Source organism: Pezoporus wallicus, unplaced genomic scaffold (assembly GCF_028554395.1).
Source record: "Pezoporus wallicus isolate ANWC-B61680 ecotype Strahan unplaced genomic scaffold, APGP_CSIRO_Pwel_v1 contig_4722, whole genome shotgun sequence".
NCBI classification, from domain to species: Eukaryota; Metazoa; Chordata; class Aves; order Psittaciformes; family Psittacidae; genus Pezoporus; species Pezoporus wallicus.
The window spans coordinates 6,482,855-6,501,961 of record NW_026641840.1 but is presented as its reverse complement, the minus strand read 5'-3'; the positions used below and the strand labels follow the sequence as shown (position 1 = coordinate 6,501,961).

At 45.3% G+C, this 19,107-nt stretch overlaps 1 protein-coding gene across 2 annotated transcripts in view; it reads right to left on the bottom strand.

The window, feature by feature from the left end:
- Nucleotides 1-18,305, bottom strand: part of SLC38A1 (solute carrier family 38 member 1) — a 40,956-nt gene extending 22,651 nt beyond the window's left edge. Inside the window, exons 1-4 of one of the 2 annotated variants that reach the window (XR_008974397.1) lie at nucleotides 17,984-18,305; nucleotides 9,207-9,419; nucleotides 1,628-1,703; nucleotides 943-1,058 (exon numbers count right to left, since the gene is read on the bottom strand). Coding sequence is in view for 1 of the 2 variants with exons in the window: in XM_057425497.1 (XP_057281480.1) it covers nucleotides 943-1,058; nucleotides 1,628-1,703; nucleotides 9,207-9,325 (311 nt within the window). In the remaining variant the exon portion in view is untranslated. The remainder of the gene's footprint in view (nucleotides 1-942; nucleotides 1,059-1,627; nucleotides 1,704-9,206; nucleotides 9,420-17,983) is intronic. The other variant, XM_057425497.1, reaches the window with a different exon arrangement.
- Nucleotides 18,306-19,107: the final 802 nt, after the last annotated feature.

Sequence of the window (19,107 nt, the reverse complement as noted above, 5' to 3'; positions counted from 1 at the left end):
ACCCCAGAGCAGATGGCTATATGTACCACTTTGGCCATCTACTCTGCTATAGACAGGGCTCATATTTCCCAAACCCTGAAGAAAGCAAAAGTTCTAGGTTTTTAGATTTGCCATTCAAGAAATGACACCTCGTAAAAGTAAGCTGTAAACTCCATAACTGTGTTGAACACTTCTCAAAGATTGTAAATAGCTGCATTTCTTCCCTCAATGAACATTTATCATGGAAACCTGCACACAATTCCCAACTGATTTCTTAACAATCACTTTTCACAATGAAGCGTATCATACCGCGATCCAGAATAACACAAACACCATCTTACTCATCCACTGGCAACATTTCATTCTTAAACTATACAATTCTCCTTTACAGAATGCCTCTTTTTTGCTGGAGTTAAGTACTCCATCTCAATTCTTTTTTATACTAAAATCTTGGCTATGTTTATGCTTGCTCTCAAAGACTCTCACATAAGAAACTGAAGAAACCGTGGGAGTGAGATGAAAATATTATACGGAACATATAAACGAATATAAACATTCTTTCATTCTTTTTCTTGGTTTCAAAAAATTAGTTATTGCATCATGCTTTGATGAAAGCTCTGGAGAACCTGTGACATGACTAAGAACTAGGTACTATCCAATTGCAAGTATTGCTACTGAATATTTCTGATGTACGCGTAGCTTATGGATCATAGGAAAAATCCCTGGCTAGGGTCAGGTAGAAAATAACATGGACTTGATTTGCTCCAGCATTACAAGTAGTAGCTTTTCCCCAAAAAAGATTTGACTAAAAAAAGTCCAAAGCTTGTAGCTAACCCTTGCAGGCTTGAATGTTGTATTTGATTACAGATGGAGTGTAAATCCCTCCACTTGATGGCAGCACACATGTTCTTTGAATGCAGTGAAACTGCACAGAGATCAGCTACTCACCAAGTAAATACTTACAGAAAAAGGAGAATTCCTGTGTTGGCCAAGGCAAAAGAGAGACCCAAAATCCCACTGCCCATAATCGCGTTGCTGAGGTTGAAGACAGACATCCCCAGAGAAGTAGTTCCTGGAATCTGGAGAAGTAAAGACCGACATGTCAGCAACAGCTTGGAATGGAGCAGGGAAATAAATGCATCTGTGCTTCAAACTCCACATATATTGCAGTGTATCAGATACAAGTAACTACTGCTACGGAAATGACTTAATAAAAATTGGTTTGAAAGTGGAAAAAGCAACTCTGAACACCGTCACAGCTGCACTCTGACTGCTGAAAGCTGACATAAATGGTGGAGGCAATATACAACTCATACTACAGTTTCAGTTTTAAACCCCATCTTTTGCTATGCCTGTGAAACATCTTAGGTGCTTGATTTATATATTGTAAGGCCATAAGGACCCACTAGGATTTCTGCCTAACACAGGCCAGAGGGATTCCCTTGCCTCAACTTGACCAAAATGTTTGTTTGGGTTATTTTTACTTATTTATTTATCTATTTAAAAGTGCTGAGCACAGACTGCTCCTACAGGAACTTGAGTTTGTTATAATTGTGTGTGCCCAGAGCTTCCGAAGACCGCGTCTAAAGGCCCTTCATACACACAACATAGAGTTCACTTTGACAGGGAAAAGAACAGCAAGACTTACATATTCATCACATTTCTTCTTCTCCAAGTGGCTGTTTGTGAGACTTCTTCTGCTTTCGCGATCCGAAATAAACTTGCTGAAAGAAGCCAGAGGATTTATTTCCAGCAAGTGTTTAGGAAATGTGAACACATTAATTCCGTGAGCAGCATGTGATTCCAAAATACGCAACATATAAAAACTGTATGTGAAAGGAGGTCAGACTCATAATTATTTAATGAGCCAGATTAGGCTTCACTGATACCAGTGTATGTTGGGCATCAATAAAGGTAACATGAGCATAAGATCAGAATAAATATATATATACAGAGTAAGTCTTTTAGAAGGTTCAGCAAAGCAACAGCACCAGCTTTGTGGATGGGAAAGAAATCTACTTGCAGAGACATTAATAGGAGATACTTCTCCAAGTGTCCTGCAGAGGTGTGCATGACAGGTATCCCCTGCTCCCAACCCCTGCTCATGTGCTTAGCATTACTAACGCCATTTCATAAGGCAAACAGCCATTCTGTGACCGAGTGGGTCATGTATTCACTCCCTTTCCCTCATAATCAGTCCCTGAAGGTCCTGTGAACCAAGCAGACAAACCAAACAGATGTCTTCTTCCCCTCCCTATCAGCCTCAAAACTCCTGGGCTCCAGTCTGATAACTTCCTTCCTTGCCAGCCTTGAATGTCCCAAGGCAACCCCACTGGGCAGTGGTGATGACCCCCTCACAGAACAGGGGACTGTAACAGCACCCAGATTCTATACTGTCTGTAAAACCAAGCAGGTACAAGTCCTGCGTGGGGAACTTGGATGGGAGCTGCTGCTGGGCAGTGACACCCAGGACCCGCAGTGGTCAGGTACACCACCACCGTCCTCTGGCTACTCAGAGGACTGAGGGAGTGACTTGTATCCTTCTGTACGTTTTACAAGTCCAGGTTATGGTTGTTACAGTGATACAGCAAACCATGTATTAAGATTTGATCTGATCTGCATAGAATCCAGGTGATTAGAAACCATTTAAGTTAATTGATTCTGCTGGTAGAATCCTGTGCCATTCTAATAATAATTTCTGAGCTACAGAAATCATAATATCCTGAGGAAATAAAGCTTTAATTGTAACTACCATTTAGTGCTATCATCATGCTGCCAAGGATCCCTGACAGACCCTAAATGTTCCCTCTGTATTGGGTGGCACTGCAGCACCCTGCGAATACCTGAATTGCCACCGCAGGGTCAGTGTGGCTGGAGTTAAGAGGAGGAAGAGGTGCCGCACGCAGCCAGCACTGCCTGGACCATCCTGAACCAGGCAATGTGCTCTGCCGGTGCCCAGCTCAGGGCTACTTGATTGAATTCACTATACTGCAAAACGATACACTTCTGTGATGGAAACATGGAATAAACAGGGTTTTTTTTTCTCTGCACCCTTTTCTTGTCCTGTGTCCTTGATTTATCCACAATCAGGGACTTACTGTCACCAGAACAAGATTTGCCTCCTGCGACTCTGTTGGTATCTTTGGGATTTATGACAATACTGGTTTGGATGAGCTGTTACTTTCTCACAGATCTTTTCTCAGCAAATATTTTAGTTTGTATAAAGCATTCTTTCAGCTTTTCATCTTTTGAATGTTTATGTACAATTAAGTCCCTGGCATCTTTGCTAATCCACAGATGGTTTTAGGCTGCACTGGCTAATGCGTCAGCCATTGTACATGTTTCATACCTAACCAGGGGCTGTCACCAAGTGTCGGAGACCTTTCTTGCTGTAGGTGAATTGAGGTGGCTCTTAAATTAAAACAGACAAACAATACGCTGAACACAAAGAGCAGCTCCACTGGTCCTTTCCCTCCGCTGGGAATATCTACTGGCCAGGGGTGAACAGTTCAAACTGTGACTCAAGACTCTGCATCACTGAGTACATCCAGCAGTATTCAGCCTCGTAATGTAACTGCAAACTCATACAGAGAGAGCTCTACCAAGCTTCCCTACTACCCCAGCTGTGACCTAGTTACTAGTGATGAATACTAGCACAGCTTCCAAGTGTATGCTGCAGTTGTAATGCTGCTGACTTAGCTTCCACAGCTGACACACTGGGCTCTGTGTCTTCACCATTTTGTATACTCCACATGCATTTTGAGTTTATCCCTTAAATCCAGGCACAGGTGGCAAAATGTATGGACTATCTCTGATGGGTTGGTTGTAACTTTGACTCCTGGCCACTGGTCTGCTTTGACTTCCTTCATAGCAATAAAAACAACTACAGGATTCCCCTGTATTTTTTAAACCACTAAATTCAGCAACTAATTTGCTACAAAATGTAGACACTGTGCCACATTTACCAGCCCTAACACAGTTGGAATAGATGGCTGAACCTCCCCCAGGGTTTTAAGAAGTGAAAACCAACCACTTCTAACACTGATCCAAAATTAACTTTCCAAAGCTCACTGTGTAGGTATTTCATCCTCACAGAATAAAATCTCAACCTGATTCAGAGCATGTGCTTTCCTATTTCATGTCTGTTTAAAGCCCATCTCTTGAACGCGGGCAGCAGAGTGTGAAAGGTTTGAAACAGACATTCCAACTCTCTCGAAACACCCCGCAGGCAATTTGTACAGGCAGGAGCACAGAGAAGAGTTTTGTCTCTTTTGGATCTGTAAGGGCTGCTGGGAACATCTGTGGACTTCTTCTGTCATTTACAGAGACCATGTGTCATTTTAGATTTTGTCAGACTTCAGAGAGAAGTAACTTGTCTGCCTCCCTCCCCCCCTTCTCCTCATCCCTCTCCAGCCCCCTTAATAATTACAGAAATAACACATTTGTAAATACTATTATTATATAATGTCTCCTGGTATTAAAGTTTGATGAAAATTATTGTTAACACATGATACAAGACAACTGAGTAATACTGACTGAATATAAAGCAACTGTGGGACTTCCCATTAGAAGACTTTTGACCCAGTAGACAGAATTGGTATCTTCTGTGGCCAGCAAACACATTTTTACCTTCTGGATGGGATTTTAAGGAAACCAGTTTGATTTGATAGATCGATCCAAAGTACCTTCTTCTGTGTTAGTCCTACATTAAAATAGACTGGTCTTGTTGTCCAGCATCTCATCCTCTATTCCAAGCGGGGCTCTCCATCCACCCCACATTTACCATGCCACACTGCACATTTTTCTCTACCTATGCTGTGTGATGCGTATGGGAGAGCAAAGTTAGACACACAAATGTGGCTACTCTGCTCCCAAATCATGAGGTACATAGCATTGCACCCAGCTTTTGCATGGTTTGTTTCCCAGCCCCAGGGTGCTTGCTCACTGCAGTGCTGCAGAGGTGCACGATGTGGGGTCTGCCTGGTCTGAAGTCTGTGCTGCATTTGCTACTGCAGGCAACTTAACCTGCAAGTCTGGACAAGAAGGTTGCCTCGGGACTATGCTTGGTAGGTGGCACACATGCAGCGAATGACAGACTAAGTTTTCCATAAACAGAATGTATTACTGAAGTTAAATAAAACAGGGCAAAGGTAATCCAATGGATTCATCTGAAACAATTTTTCCCAAGATTTTGCTTTTTTAGAAACTTTTTTTTTTCATTTCAGGGTGGGTTTTTCCCCCCTATAGCATATGAAAAGTAACACATGTTGGAATACTGGAATTTCTACTTAAACCATGACACGCATTTGCTCTGCTCAATAGATGTGCTTAGGAAACAAGCTATTCACTGTCACAGAACATTGTACATTTGATCTTTATAAATATGACACAAATGAAGTGAAATGACTGTTTACTCCAGCCTCTCCTGGCCTTCCCGAGGACCAGAGGCCACTGTGACAGGTGCTGTGGAAATGCACAGTAGGATTGTCTGCGCCATCAAAGCCTTGTGGCTCCCCGACAAGCATGAAATCCATTTGTGCTGTTTGTTGTCTTCATTTCACACGCTTTACTCATCAGCATTGTAAGATATAACCTGTTCTTATATGTTTCTGCTTTCCCACATCACAGTTGAGTATGAACAACTTACACAAAACTTTTCGGAGACATTAATAGAACACCCTAGCTCATCCTTGCGATGCAGGAAGCCCCATGGTTGGCTTGGAAAGAATTTCTTCATCTAATTCTTCTCCTGGCTTGATTTAGTGCAAACCAGAAACTTAGTCTTACTGATAAAGCGGTTTTAATAGGAGCACGCTTAACTACGGTTTCCAAGATTAATGTATTAGAGGACTTAAATGAGAAATGTTTCATTAAAGGGATATCCCCAAGCTAACCATTTTGGCAAAGCAGAGTTAGCCAAAAGCCATTCAGCCATCTCAGATATGTTTAAAGATAATAAATTAAAGTGATATTTGACAATGCATTCAACATTTGTCAGGGAAAGCTAGTTTTGCCAAGATGACAGGACTTCACCCTTAGGCAGCTTCTTAACTGAGCGCTAACCTGAGCAACAGCAAAGATTTCCGGGGCAGGCAGGAACAAGAAATGCAGAAGCCTTGGCCTAATTTACACCATGAAATCTGGACCATATCTGGTCTAACAACTTTGTTAACTGAACAAGGAGGGCTGAAAACTTACTAGCAGCTATAAACCAAGACAGGCATTCAGCCATCAGCTTCCTGAAAGGCATCAGCATAGTTACGGATAAGGAGCAGGTCATCTAAATGCTGGTTTACAGTTATGTGCAAAGATGGCAAAGTTTTATAGCCAGGATACATGGTTAAAAGTCACCAAATCCGTGCCCGGATTTGTTGCAAGTCTCTTTATTGACATCCTCAGAAGAAATTAGTATCTTCATACAAAGAACCAACATCCCCCCCCCCAGTATAGCCCCTTCCAATCTACATCCCCTTCCTACATACAACTGCATATATAACTGCATATTTAGGCCCAGAAAAGGATGTAAATCCAAACAAATATAGAGACTTCTTTTCCAAAATCAAGAAATATTTGGAATTTACAACCAGACCTGAAATCAGCCTCTACCTGATATTTCCTCTCCAAAAGATCTGCTCTATATTGAGCTTGAAAAATGATGCACTGTGAGAAAAAAAAGGATGTTTAAAATGGCATAGGGAGTGTAAAATCAAACAGGTCGAAACAACAACCACAAAAAGTTGGTTGAAAATTACAGATCTAATCTAAAGCTCAAGTGAAATCAACGGAAAAATTCCCATGGATCGTGATGGACTTCGAAGTTTCACAAGACCTTGCACCATATGCCAAAATGTGTTCTTCCATACATCCATTAACCTCTTATTCCATGGAGATAAGGTGTTTGCCAAAGTAGTTATGGAAAGGGAATAACCACACCCTTTCAGGATGCATTTGGCATGGAGTACAGAGCAGGGTCTGTCTGCCTGCTCATCATCCATACTGGTGAGAAGGTGCTTGCACAGGGCGGTTGCCATGGGTGGCTCAGACCCAGGGAATGCTGATGGGGCTGCTTCAGTGCCAATGTGATGCTGTGCTGAAAGCTGTGGTCAGTGTGAGCTGCCTTGAAACTCTTGTTTTAGACATGGAGGGGAATATGGAGACACCAGAATGTATATAGGGCAAAATACTCATGCGCGGGATGCAGGAGTAAGTAGCTGCCCAGTGAGCACCCTGGCAGAGGGATAACAGGCAACCTTAATGGACTACATCCTACAACCAAATGATGCTCTGCAGAGGAAAAAAGTTACCCAGAAAGGAATGGAAAACTCTGGAATATATTCATCTGCCCTAATAGCCACAGCAGTAGTCAGAAATTCTCCCTATGAGTTTCTGACACCCTTTCCTCACCCACTTTTCTTCTTCCCTTTGTAGGCAGTGTGGACCCAACCCAGACCTTACCACGCTTACTACGCCCTAACTCCACAAAGTTCATTGTGACCACAGAGGATCAGGCACACACGGCACGCTCCCTCCCCACCCTCCATAAACATTCACTGAGAGATGAAGTGTTAGCAGGGTTTTTCCCCATAACAGTTACTGGTGGCACCAGCCAACAAGCTGGGGAGGCGAGGTGCAGCCAGCCCGCTGCAGCCACTCCTTCTCTCGAGGATATAAATCCTCGGCAGGCTCCAGGGAGAGAATTCACCACTGTCAGCCCCTGAGCATCTCGCTTTGTGAAGTGAGCCAGCAGGGAAGCGAGCAGGTTCGTACTGGAACTGTTTTGTTTTGGCAAAGTTGAAGGGTATTTTTTTCTTTAATAGAAGTGGTTTGCGTTTCACTTTGGCACTTTCCATCAAAGCAGTTGCATCAGAAAATTCCTGACCAGCTCTAATCTGCACTAGTGCAGCTGCGCTGTGGTCCCACTGCCACACCACACGGCTGGCGGCCGCCTCAGCACTTCCCCATAGCAGGCAATGGGGAACACAGGCTGGCACCCTCTTGCTGGGGGGGTCACCCATGTCACCAGCCAGGGCCCCCCACTCAGTCCCAGGGTATGGCCAACTGGTTTTGCTGCATGCATGGTATGGACATAAGGAATAAGCAGGTGCTTATTGCTGCTCCCTATCCACCTGTATGGCCACAAGAGTCCTATGACTCTACCCTCACTTGGGAAAAAACAGCTCTTAACTTTGTTCTTACATCATAAAGTGAGTTTATCCAGAAGAGGTGCTGCCAAAAGGAACAAAAGGCCAAAGAAGAGATTTTTAAAGACCATAAAGCCAGGCAGTGGCAGCCCAGCAGTAAAGGAGCAGGGGGATGTGCCAGCAGAGGCTTCTCAGCAGCACCAGTGCTGGGCATGGCTGGGTCCCCATGCAGGCACAGGCTCCACCTTGGTTTGCAATAACTGAATAGGAAGTTTGATCGAAAAACATCTTCTCATTTTACGGCTTGCAAAACCCAATCAGGGTCTGCCAGCAGGTCTCTGCTGTAAACAGGACACTTCAGCACCTGCTGGTGGCTGGTGGAAAGGCCTGAAGAATGACCCATGGGTGGAACAGGCTGCTTGTTGGAAATGACTGTACAGCTTATAGGAAAAGTCAACATCCCAGTAATTTAAACAAACCTAGTGATTTTCACCAATACTGACAAATAGGTGCGTTTTTTAAACTTGACATGAGTTAGGTGCAAGTCTCTGTTTTACCATCTTCTTGCCATCCCTGCCCCAGGGAGCGGCAGCCACTGCCCAGTTTAACTTGCCAAACTGCAAACATGGACCAGGACTACATGTGCTGCCAGCCAGGAGCTTGTAAAATCTACAGGAGCTTGGATGCATGGAGGTGGCCAGGCAGGTCAAAACTGTCATATCGGAGATCAAAGGTCAACAAAAGAGATTTGCCCCAGATTGTGCCATGGGTCTAATTATACTAATTATTATCAGTCCTTTGCTGTGTGCAAGCAGACATTTCAAAATGTTGGCTTTTTGCTACACTATATGTTTGTGCATTTTATTAAGACTAATTTGAGAGATTCAAAACGATGAATAAATTGCCACTCTGTTTGCTTTATCTGCTGTTGCAGCCTATGCCCAACAGATGTCACATATGAAATTCAAATTACATCTTCAAACAGAGCATGACTTGGTAATGAATAATTCAAGACATATATATTAGAATGCTGTTTTTAAACAGTGTGTTTCTTAGCACAGGCAGTGTCCATGGAAAAATACTCACCTATTTATCTGGCCATTTTCCACCTCTGTGAAATCATTTGAATCGTTGCTGATGTTATCATCTTCGGGAACAGTCATGTTCTGCAATTCAGTCAGCTCTAATCCAGCTTTGAAAGGCATCCTGAGTGAGTAACTGTACCGATCCAAGTGTTTCTCCAAATATTAGTGTTTGGTTGGTATCTGGTGAGTAAACTGCAGCCACAGCGTCAACAACCTATATAAGACACAAGAAGAAAACCCACGAGATGTATACCACCAACAGCAGGCAGTGTTACCAGAATAAGGCAGTGAAAACTGGACAAGAGGGACCATCCTCACCAACCAATTTTTATCATTAGATGGACTTCAGCTTATAACCTAAACGCATTGCGGAACAGTAGTAACCTTATACTCAATGAGATCAACTTCACTAACCTTACAATTTCACATGGTCCCACAACCTGCTGCTGAAGGGGGTACTTGTATTTATAAACTAATGAGCAAATGAGTCCTCTTTGTTTCAGGAAAAAAAGATCAACCGCCTACAAATTAAGGAATAAAAATGATTTGATTGTCTAAGTCCCATTTCGGTATTTGGTATTTGTCTTCTGTATATTCTCCATTCTTACTTAAAAATATCAAATATATTGTGTCCATGCTGTTCTAAGTGGATGGAACAGAACGAGAGAGTTGTCCCAGTACTCTGTTCTACTAATATCTGTATTCCAGGTATTTGAATATGTTAAGGGTTTTGGTAAAGAGGATGTGCGTAGGATGCTTTGCGTATGGTGAAGCTTATCCTGAACAAGGGTGGAAACAGACCAAACCAAAGCAAATCCCTAAGCTCGTGTATCACAGGAATAGAGAGTAATGTGTATCTAGTGTCCAGCAGTTATTACCTGGAGATCAGGCGATCTCTCCTCTGATTGATGTGTTTCATAAATCACCAGGAACACCACCAAAGGGAGATCAGGCAAGCCTGCTATGGTGACATACTTCCTCATCAGCAATGCAAATCAACTGAAAAACAGTATTTTCCAGAGCCCAACCACCCTCAGCTGAGCTACAACTCCAGCGTGGTGCTGAGGCAACAGGCTGTTATTCACAACCAAGCTCCTGCACCACAACTCTCCCGGTTCCCATGTTGAGAATGAATTCCTGCAATACTGCCAAACAGCTATTCACCCTGGGGTACGTGGTGAGCGCTCAGATGCCAGATTAATCTGGGAATATCTTTTAATTCTCAGGGCTACCTCAAACGCATCAGACTGCTCACATGGAACCAGAGAAGCAGGAGCATCCCCAGCTCTTGCAGGTCTTATGTCAAGGCAAAGGGAAGCAGCTCACTTGTTCAGTTATGCTATCTTGCCTGTTTCAAATGAAGTTTACGGGACCCAATACTTCTGGTTTATACCGCATCCCCACTGCACAGAAAAGGGCTTTGCAAATGAGCAGTTTTTTCCCTCAAACACTGTCTCAGAAATGCAGTTTTAAAGTTTACATGCGCTCTTAACATCTCCTCAAGAGCCCTAAGTGGCCAAATTTCAGGTTTAAAAGCTAGCCTCGAGGCTTACAGTACGGCAGGACCTGCTCTTTTCTACTGAAGGAGCAAGTAAGCATGTGGTTACAGCGGCAGACAGGGGCTGGTCTGGCCTGGTGAGAGGATGGTGTTGGGGGGGATGTGAGCTGGGACCTTTTCAGCTGCTCTACGGAAGAGATTTCCACTACAGATACCAGGGGAGCGACTGCTCGGGTATTAAAATGTCAGCACAAGAGAAACAAAAAGGATCCAGGCCGCTGATAAATAAAAGCAGACTGGCAAGCAGAGGGTGGCCTTAGCAGTGACATTCTGGAACAGTCTTCCCAGAGGCTGCAGGGATAAAATAGTCTACCTATTTTGGAAGAGAAGCACGATCTTCTTATAAAAGGATAAAGCCACAGGAGATGGCGACTGCTGAGGTGGGAAGAACTGAGTCTGCTGAATCCTTACGGTTTTTGTGACCATGAGTTCCTAAAATAAACAATTCCTTAACAATCTCTGCTCCGAGATCTGTATCCCCCTGCATTTAAACACCCAAGGAAAGGGTCGTCTAAGATCCAAGCAGAGAAGCTTCCCCCCTGGTCCCCCAGGAGCGTTTTCAGAACTGCCCTGACATTGCCTGTGCTTAATAAATTCCCCATTAAGTGTTTCAAAAGCAAGTGCTGAAATGAGCCCTCTTGTGAGGTAAACAGGGTGCTGGAGAGCAAACTTCACAGCTCACTGACGTGCAGATCCTGCTCTGCCATTCTGCCCCTCTGAAGCTGTAATGCTGCAAGGCCGGACTGGCAGGAAAACGGCTCGCTGCTTTGTTCACAAGGAATCTTTGCTGTGCAAAAGTGACAACCTTCTTCTGTTTTAACCCAAACTCTGATCCCACAGAAAACTGACTGAATGGAGACTTTTTACATGGGCAAGTAGTGACAAGGGGAGCGGCTTTATACTTGAAGAGGGTAGATTTACATTAGATATTAGGAAGAAGTTCATTACTGTGAGGATGGTGGAACACTGGAAGATGTTACCCAGAGAAGCTGTGGCTGCTCCATCCCTGGCAGTGCTCAAGGCCAGGTTGGACAGGGGTTTGAGCAACCTGGTCTAGTGGAAGGCGACCCTGCCCTTGGCAGGGGGTTTGAACTACATGATCTTTAAGGTCCCTTCCAATCCAAACCAGTCTATGATTCTGTAAGACAGAGTGAAATGTTGGTGCTAGCAGTGCCAGCTGAAGCATCAGCAATCATTCCATCAAATTCTGGGTTTCAGGCAGACAAGTTCCTCCTGAAGCGAACACATCTTTCAATCTGCCTCAGGTTAAGTGATTTACTAAAAAAACACCAACCAAAACCCTGGAACAACAAAAAAAAAAATTGAGTGAAATAATGCATTGTATTTCCAAGCATAAGCAAAGCTGATCTCAGTGTCAAAACATGAGGAGGGTGAACAGAGAGAGCAGTGGGGCTTGGGACTGAAACTTTTACTGTCATGGCACAAACTCATTGCAAATCTTTGGCAAAAGATAATAAACTTGTCCTTAGCACCTCTATCTGTAAAATTAAGATGAAACAGTGACAATAGCACTCAGTTTGTGAAGTGCTTGCAGATTCAGAGGGAAAGGGTGATAGAAGTGTGATACCTGGAAAAAACCCACTATGCAAATCTCTTTTATTTTTGCAAAGGTAACTTTACCTTAGATATACAGACAGCAAACCCTTTGTCATGGCTGATCACACCAAGCCCCCTCCATAGTCAGTGGAATACAGGTGGTTACACAAATTTCATACCAAATTACCTGTTTTAAATTTGAAGTTCCTGGGTGAGACAAATCTCAGCATCTACATAAAATTCATGGTCCAAAAGGGTAAGGTTCATGTCAACCAGCTTTATCCCCTACAAGTGAAGTATCCACTTCAAGCTCATCATCCGGCCTTTACAGAGGAGCATGGTGCTGCCAGAGGGCAATCTGTCCTGGCCTTGCTCCCAAAAGGGAGCTTCCACCCTGGGATAGCTGAGCTAAGGAAGTCACCATATCAAGTGTAAGCACTGCTAATACTGTGGGAAGGAAAAAAAATTGCTTCAACTAATAAAGATTCATCATATGCTGCTGCTGAGCTATATTGGAAGCAGCAAGGTAATACTTGCACTTTTAAGGCCTTTTCATTCAAGAAATGTCATGAAATAAACGAAAATAAAAGTGCTATGTTGGCAAAAGTTCCCAGGCTGAGCTTTATTCCTAATTCACATTGAAAAGAAGTAAATAATCATCTGAGGAGTGACTGCAACAATCCCAATCACTCCCAGTCACTGTGCCTGCTACTCTGCCCAGCTTTAAACCTCCTAAAATGAAAACTTCCAGAGACCTGCCATCAAACCTTTCCCTCCAGACACATAAACAGTAAATGAATAAGAATCTTGCTCTTATTTCAAACACTTCTACTTGGATGAGCAAACATTCCTTCCTGAAGCAGGGATCACCCTGACAGAAAACCAGGAAAGTGCTAGTGATCCTTCTAAAGGAACCCCAGAGGTCTGTGTTTGGTAGCTGATCCAGCCCCTCTGTTTAGTAAAAAAAGCACTGCTCTGGCCTAGGAGCTTGGCTTTAAACATCCCATGACATGTCTTGTAAAACCCATTATGGATAATTTATTCATTGTGTGCTTCTTACGGAATATGGGAAAGATCACAACTGGTCACTGACTTCAGGAGGAAGACTGTGAGATGACACAAGAAGATAAAAAGAGTTTAGTTTTCTCAAGGACACTGAGACCTTCACAAGCCATTAAAACACATTCCAAGAACTGGGGTAATTTTCTCTGTTGCTGACTGAAACATCAACAAAACCAATAAATCTCTGCAACTCCAGTTTTCTGGACTGTTAAAATTCTATGCCAGCAGTTTAAGGGGCTCAAAAAGTTTGTATTCAAGAAAACACAGCAATACAGACAATCTAACTTCATGTTTTCTGCTGGCTCAAGCACAAATCCCTTTTGGGCAGTACCCAGAAGAGGTGTAATCTCAGCAAACACTTTGCTAGAAGTTGCGTTTTTAATAGTAACATCATCACTCCTGGTGGTAATGGTGATGGCTTAATTCACAGGCCAGCCTTTTCCATATCCTGTAAATGACATCGTTAAAAAAGTGCCATACGAAGACACATGGCGGCCCAAAAGCTGACCCAGTATGTGAGAGGCACCTGGATAAGTGACTGGGTTGGACACCACCTCACCTGTCTCTGGGTACGTTTTCTGTCATGTGCCCTTGCACACTAACCAGGCATTTCATTCACTATGTTCTTCCTGCAGTCGAACAGTCACGGGGATGGCAAATATCCAAGACACGCTACGCAATTTTAACTATGGAATTCAAGATAATTTGCTTAAAAGTTGAAATATGACTCAACTTTATCTCCAAGGGAGTTTTGCCAAGAATTCCTCCTGGTCTGTTACGAGTCATCAGAATCCAGCGCTTGAGTTTCACACAAGCTGATTTTATTCCTGCAAAGCCTGAGGTGTGATACGCCTTTCTTTGCTTATACTTTTGAAAGTTCTTCCAAAGAAGAGCAATATGGCCAGTAAGAGAGTATGGATATAAATAATGAAACGCTGAGCCTGAAACTCTGTGTACAGGCTATTCACTTAAATGATAAAAAGCAGTAACAGGCTTTATATGTAACAGTATCACGTTGGAGGCAGGGATGCAACTACCTCCTTTTTGTTCAGCATTTAGTGACACCTGACATCTGGAATGTAAACCTCCCGATTTACTCCCCATCTACAGGAAGGACAAAATGGAGAGATTAGAGAAGAGCCACTGAGATAACAAAAAGCTTGGAAATTAAAGACTGACTCACATCCCCTGAGCAAACATCTGCAGTGTTTGAAATGTCATTGCCTCCAGCTCCCCGGTGCTGTCCCTCTGCAGCAGGCTGCAGCCGACTGATGGTGGAAGGAAGTGGTGGAAGGAAGCGGATTCACCCTGGCCCCACGGCCACCGGTGGGCTCCAGGGGGTCATGGGGAACCACCGAGGTGCTGGCATGCACCCATGCTGCCCGCTGGCAATGTGAGCCTTCCTTCCAGCTGCTGCAGCTGTGTGCTTGGTGGCTGCAAGCCATTACTGTTCATTTCCAGGCTCCTCACACATAGCTCCCATGGGATGGAAACAGTTAAGGGATAAGGAAGGGGGGAAACAACCAAGTGGCACAAGTCTTGAGAAGGAAGCTTAGAAAAGGATGCTGTGAAAAATAAGCCATGAGCACAAATTCTCAACCTTTCTCTAGGTACTGCGTGACCTTGCGCTGCAACAGGAAAAATGCTCTGTCCCATTACTCCCCATCCACGCTGCCCTTCCATGCTGACAAAGAAAGGGAAGACAGTCCCAAATTAAGTCTCGACAGGCTACTCAGCTGATCAAAGGCAGGCAAATAAGAAACCATAAAATCCCAGCCTGATTCACCCAGTGATTCATTACTTTAGGCAAAACACATAAAGATGAGCCATAAAGGAAAATGGTTTTAAGTACATTTTTGTTTTGAGCCCATCCCAGTCAATTTAGGGAAGGCATTTGGCACAAGAATATAGTCACATTTTTTCCTAATTATGTTTCTCTGTGAAATCCTCTCAACAGTCTTGGTTTTGCTGAAGAGATTCCGGAATACAGAGCCACAAATGAACGAACTCTTGTCTTCCAGAGAAAGTGGAAGTGCCATGAGTCGGGCTTATAGGTTACAGCAATGGAACAGACTGTCCAGATGTGTATGGGCTAAATAGCAGCTCTGAAACCCTTATTTAAAACAAAGTTTGTACTACAGGAGGAAGAACCCTTTGCACAAGTTCATATGTATCTCACTTCTTCTGCCCCAGTTTACAAGTAATTTCTTTGCTTCAGTTTTCTTGACCTTAAGAGACTCAGAGTGATATTTACTTGATAAGATTACACAAGTATTATGAGAGTTAATTGCAAAAGGGCCCTGAAACACTTATAACATGGAAAAAGCTGCCATTTTTCCCAAGATCTGCTGCTTAAGCTTCTTGGACTGGTCACAACAATAAATACCTATCTGAAAGGAAACGGAATTCTGGCTTAGAATATTTAAATATTCCCACAAAATCTCTTCTGCCTTCATAATACACACTTTTAAAGCAGTAGTTATTGTTAGACTATGCGCTAAGCATGTTTCTACAGGAATAGGCAAGCTGAGAAGAAGATGGGGGAGAGCAAGAGAGGAAGGACGGTCCTAGTTCTGCTCAGTCACCACTCTTCCCCTGGTAAAGAACAAACCCCAAAACCAGAAAACACCAAGAAAATGTAAAACAGAGACCCAGGATGAGCATCCTGCAAGCAGAGCAGCTGAGAGAACCCTGACTCCCCTTCCATCCTTTAAAACCCTTGTAAAAAGCAGGGTTTGGATACGAAGGACAATGGATCCTCCGTGTTCTACAGCATCCTGCAAAAAGCCTCGAACAACTTGGAGCATAATCCTCTGCACAGGGGTATGTGGAGCATGGTGCTCGCTGCCAACATGTCTCCTGTCTTCACCTGGGCCAGAGAGCCCCATTGGTCCAACCACAGCACAAAGAGTCTGAAGTGACAAGGCAGAGCATGCTGCAGCGTGCTTCAGTGAAGTGCTCTCCCTATGGTGCCTCTCAAAGAGAAAAAAAGCCTTCCAAAAAGTCAAAGTCAAATAAGAGTCATTCTGCACAACAGCGAAGCAGATCCCATTTTTGTCAGTGAATTTCCACTGAGCCGTGGCAGAAGGCCTCTGCTCACCAGCAATATGGCAATTCCCACTTTTCAAACAGGTTTTGCCAGTGGATTTCAGCACAAATTCAGGGGGCTCTGACCATTGATACTCTGTGTCCTTCAGCAACAGATGGAATTTCCTTTTACAGGCTTTTTAAACAAAGTTGGTGCTTTGGTGGCAAGTGAAGTAAGTTAGATGGAAGGATGCTTTCTTTCTCCCCCTGTAGCTGTTTTTACTTCTGATTTAAGACACTTAGACTCAGAATGTCTTTTTTCATTTCCTTTCCAGAACGTATTTTCTCTATCAACAGGGATCTTTTTCTAATACTTTACTTTTAGAAGAACAGCTGCTCTGCGTTATTTTGCCTTTCAAGCACATGTAAAACCCAAACAAACCTAATGGTGAATGAAGCACCACAAAGCACAGGTTACTACCATTAGGAACAGAGGTTAGCAGAAAGGCCTCAAAGCAGTCCATGAATAGCTGAAGGACATGCGTGTGCAGGCTCAAACAGACAGTAGCTTTGCCTTCCACAAAACCAGCTGCCAAACACGGGGTTTATTTGGGTCCTCCCAATGTCACGTCAACAAAGCACGGGTTTACACATGTCCTCCTCTCACAAGGACGTACATCCTTGCTACAGGTTGTACTACAAACTCTGCAAAACAGCGGGACAAGCCCTCGGCCAGAGAGCAAGCTGGGCGCACGTACACGTGAGCGAATGCCTCCCCAGGCACCCGAACCTGCGCCTTTTTGTTCTCGCCTTCGGCTCACCAAAACCGGGCGGTTCAGCTGCTACTATGCGTTTACGGGCAAACGCACACACACGCAGACACACGAGACAGACAGACAGACAGACGGACAGACAGACGGACACACACACACACACGCCTGCGCGCCGTGGGCCCAGCCTGCATTTTCTGAATACCGTAGAACTTCCCCTGTCCCTATGGCAGCGCTCGATTGCCGCGGGAGGCAGGACCGTTTCCCAGCGAGCCAGGGCTGCGCCCGCGGCCGCACATCTTGCAGAGGCTGCGGCACACGAGGCCCGGCGCTTGCACCGCGTTTATTACTATCAGGGTATTTCGGCGCTGCCACCGAAAGCCCGCAGCTGCCGGGTGCCGTGGTTTGGGCTTTGCCGTTGGGTTTTCCAGCCGCAGCGCCTGGCTACGGCAGCATCCCGGCGGGCCCCCAAATCCTCCGCCGCGGCGAGATGCCGCATGGCCGGCGCCGTCCCACCGCCCGCTCCCGCCCCGCCGCAGCGCTGCCGCTGCGCTCCCCGTCCCGTCCGGTCCTGTCCCTTCCCCGTCCCGCTGCGCGCATTTTTAGGTCTGAAATAGGCAGCGCCCGGGGGCTCGGAAGCACGTTTTAGGGGGCCGGTGGACACACGAAACTGCGCACACGGCGGAGACAAAGCGCGGCCGCGGCGAGCTCGGTCGGCGCTGCGCGGCCGCGGCGCGCAGACAAAGGCTGCGCGGGGAGCCGCGGCACCGTTTCCCCCCTACGATTGCATCAGCTGCTTCTTACCTTCCTCTGGAGCAGCGGGGATCCCCCGAGGAATAATCCACCCTCTCGGGAGGAGCCGGCCGGAGAGCCCGGCAAATAATTTCAATGGTAAGAATGAAGTGAAATAAAAGGAAATATAGATAAAAATTAAAGAAAAAGGGGCGAGGACGAGGGGGAATTAAACTGGCGAAACGGAGACAGCGAGGAGGATGCGGCTCCTCCTCCCGCCGCGGGTGTGTGCATGTGGAGGTGGGCAGGCGGGCAGGCGGGAGCATGCGGGGCGCGCCGCCGTGGCGGGGCCGCGGCTGGGGCTGAGGCCGCCCGGTGCCCCCCGGGGAGCAGAGGGCCACGGAGCCGCCTCCGTACGGGCGCCCGGAAGGACGTGGCCCGGGCAGGGGACCCCCGGCTCCCGTCCCTGCCCGGTTCAGCACCTTTTATCGCAACCAGGGGTTTACTCGTTTTACAACAAACCCACCGTTTTTTCTGTCCCTCTTTATGCTACCGCTTGCCCATGGGAGAACCCATCCTGGCAGACGGGCCGCATTTTGGTGACGTTTCCCCCGAAATGGCCACGGAAAGTCTGGCATCATCATGTTACCCAATTTCCTGTTTCGTCATTCAGAATGTATATGCTGAAAATGCTGCCGTTCGTGCCGGAGGTTGCAGCGTTTCCAGCTGGGGCAAGACACGCTTTTCAGATGCAAAGGGCAGTTCGATGCACAGGTGGTTTGCTGCAGCTTGTTGTTTCCATGCTGATCTCTAGAAAGCATTGTATGAGCTTATTGGCTTGGAAAAGACCCCAGCTCTTAATAAAGAGCAAACCAGAAGCAAGACGGCATTGCAGCTGACAATTGGAGACCGCAGTCCTTGGTTCCACCCCGCACAATGCACAACTAGCATGGGGTATGACAAGAGTGAGGATGCTGGAGTGTGCAGGCCTGGTGGCAGTTTGCCTGGCCATCCACTGAGTGGGAATGGCTGCTGGGAAGCTCTCATAGTAACTCTGCCACCAGCTTCTTCAGGTGTTCGCTCTCTAAGTTCCTCTACTGGATCTCCTAAATGTCAGGCCAAACAAGCAGATGACACAGATGTAGAGCTGTGGTTTTCAAATTACCATCTTTGCATGCACAAGATTCCTGTTTTGG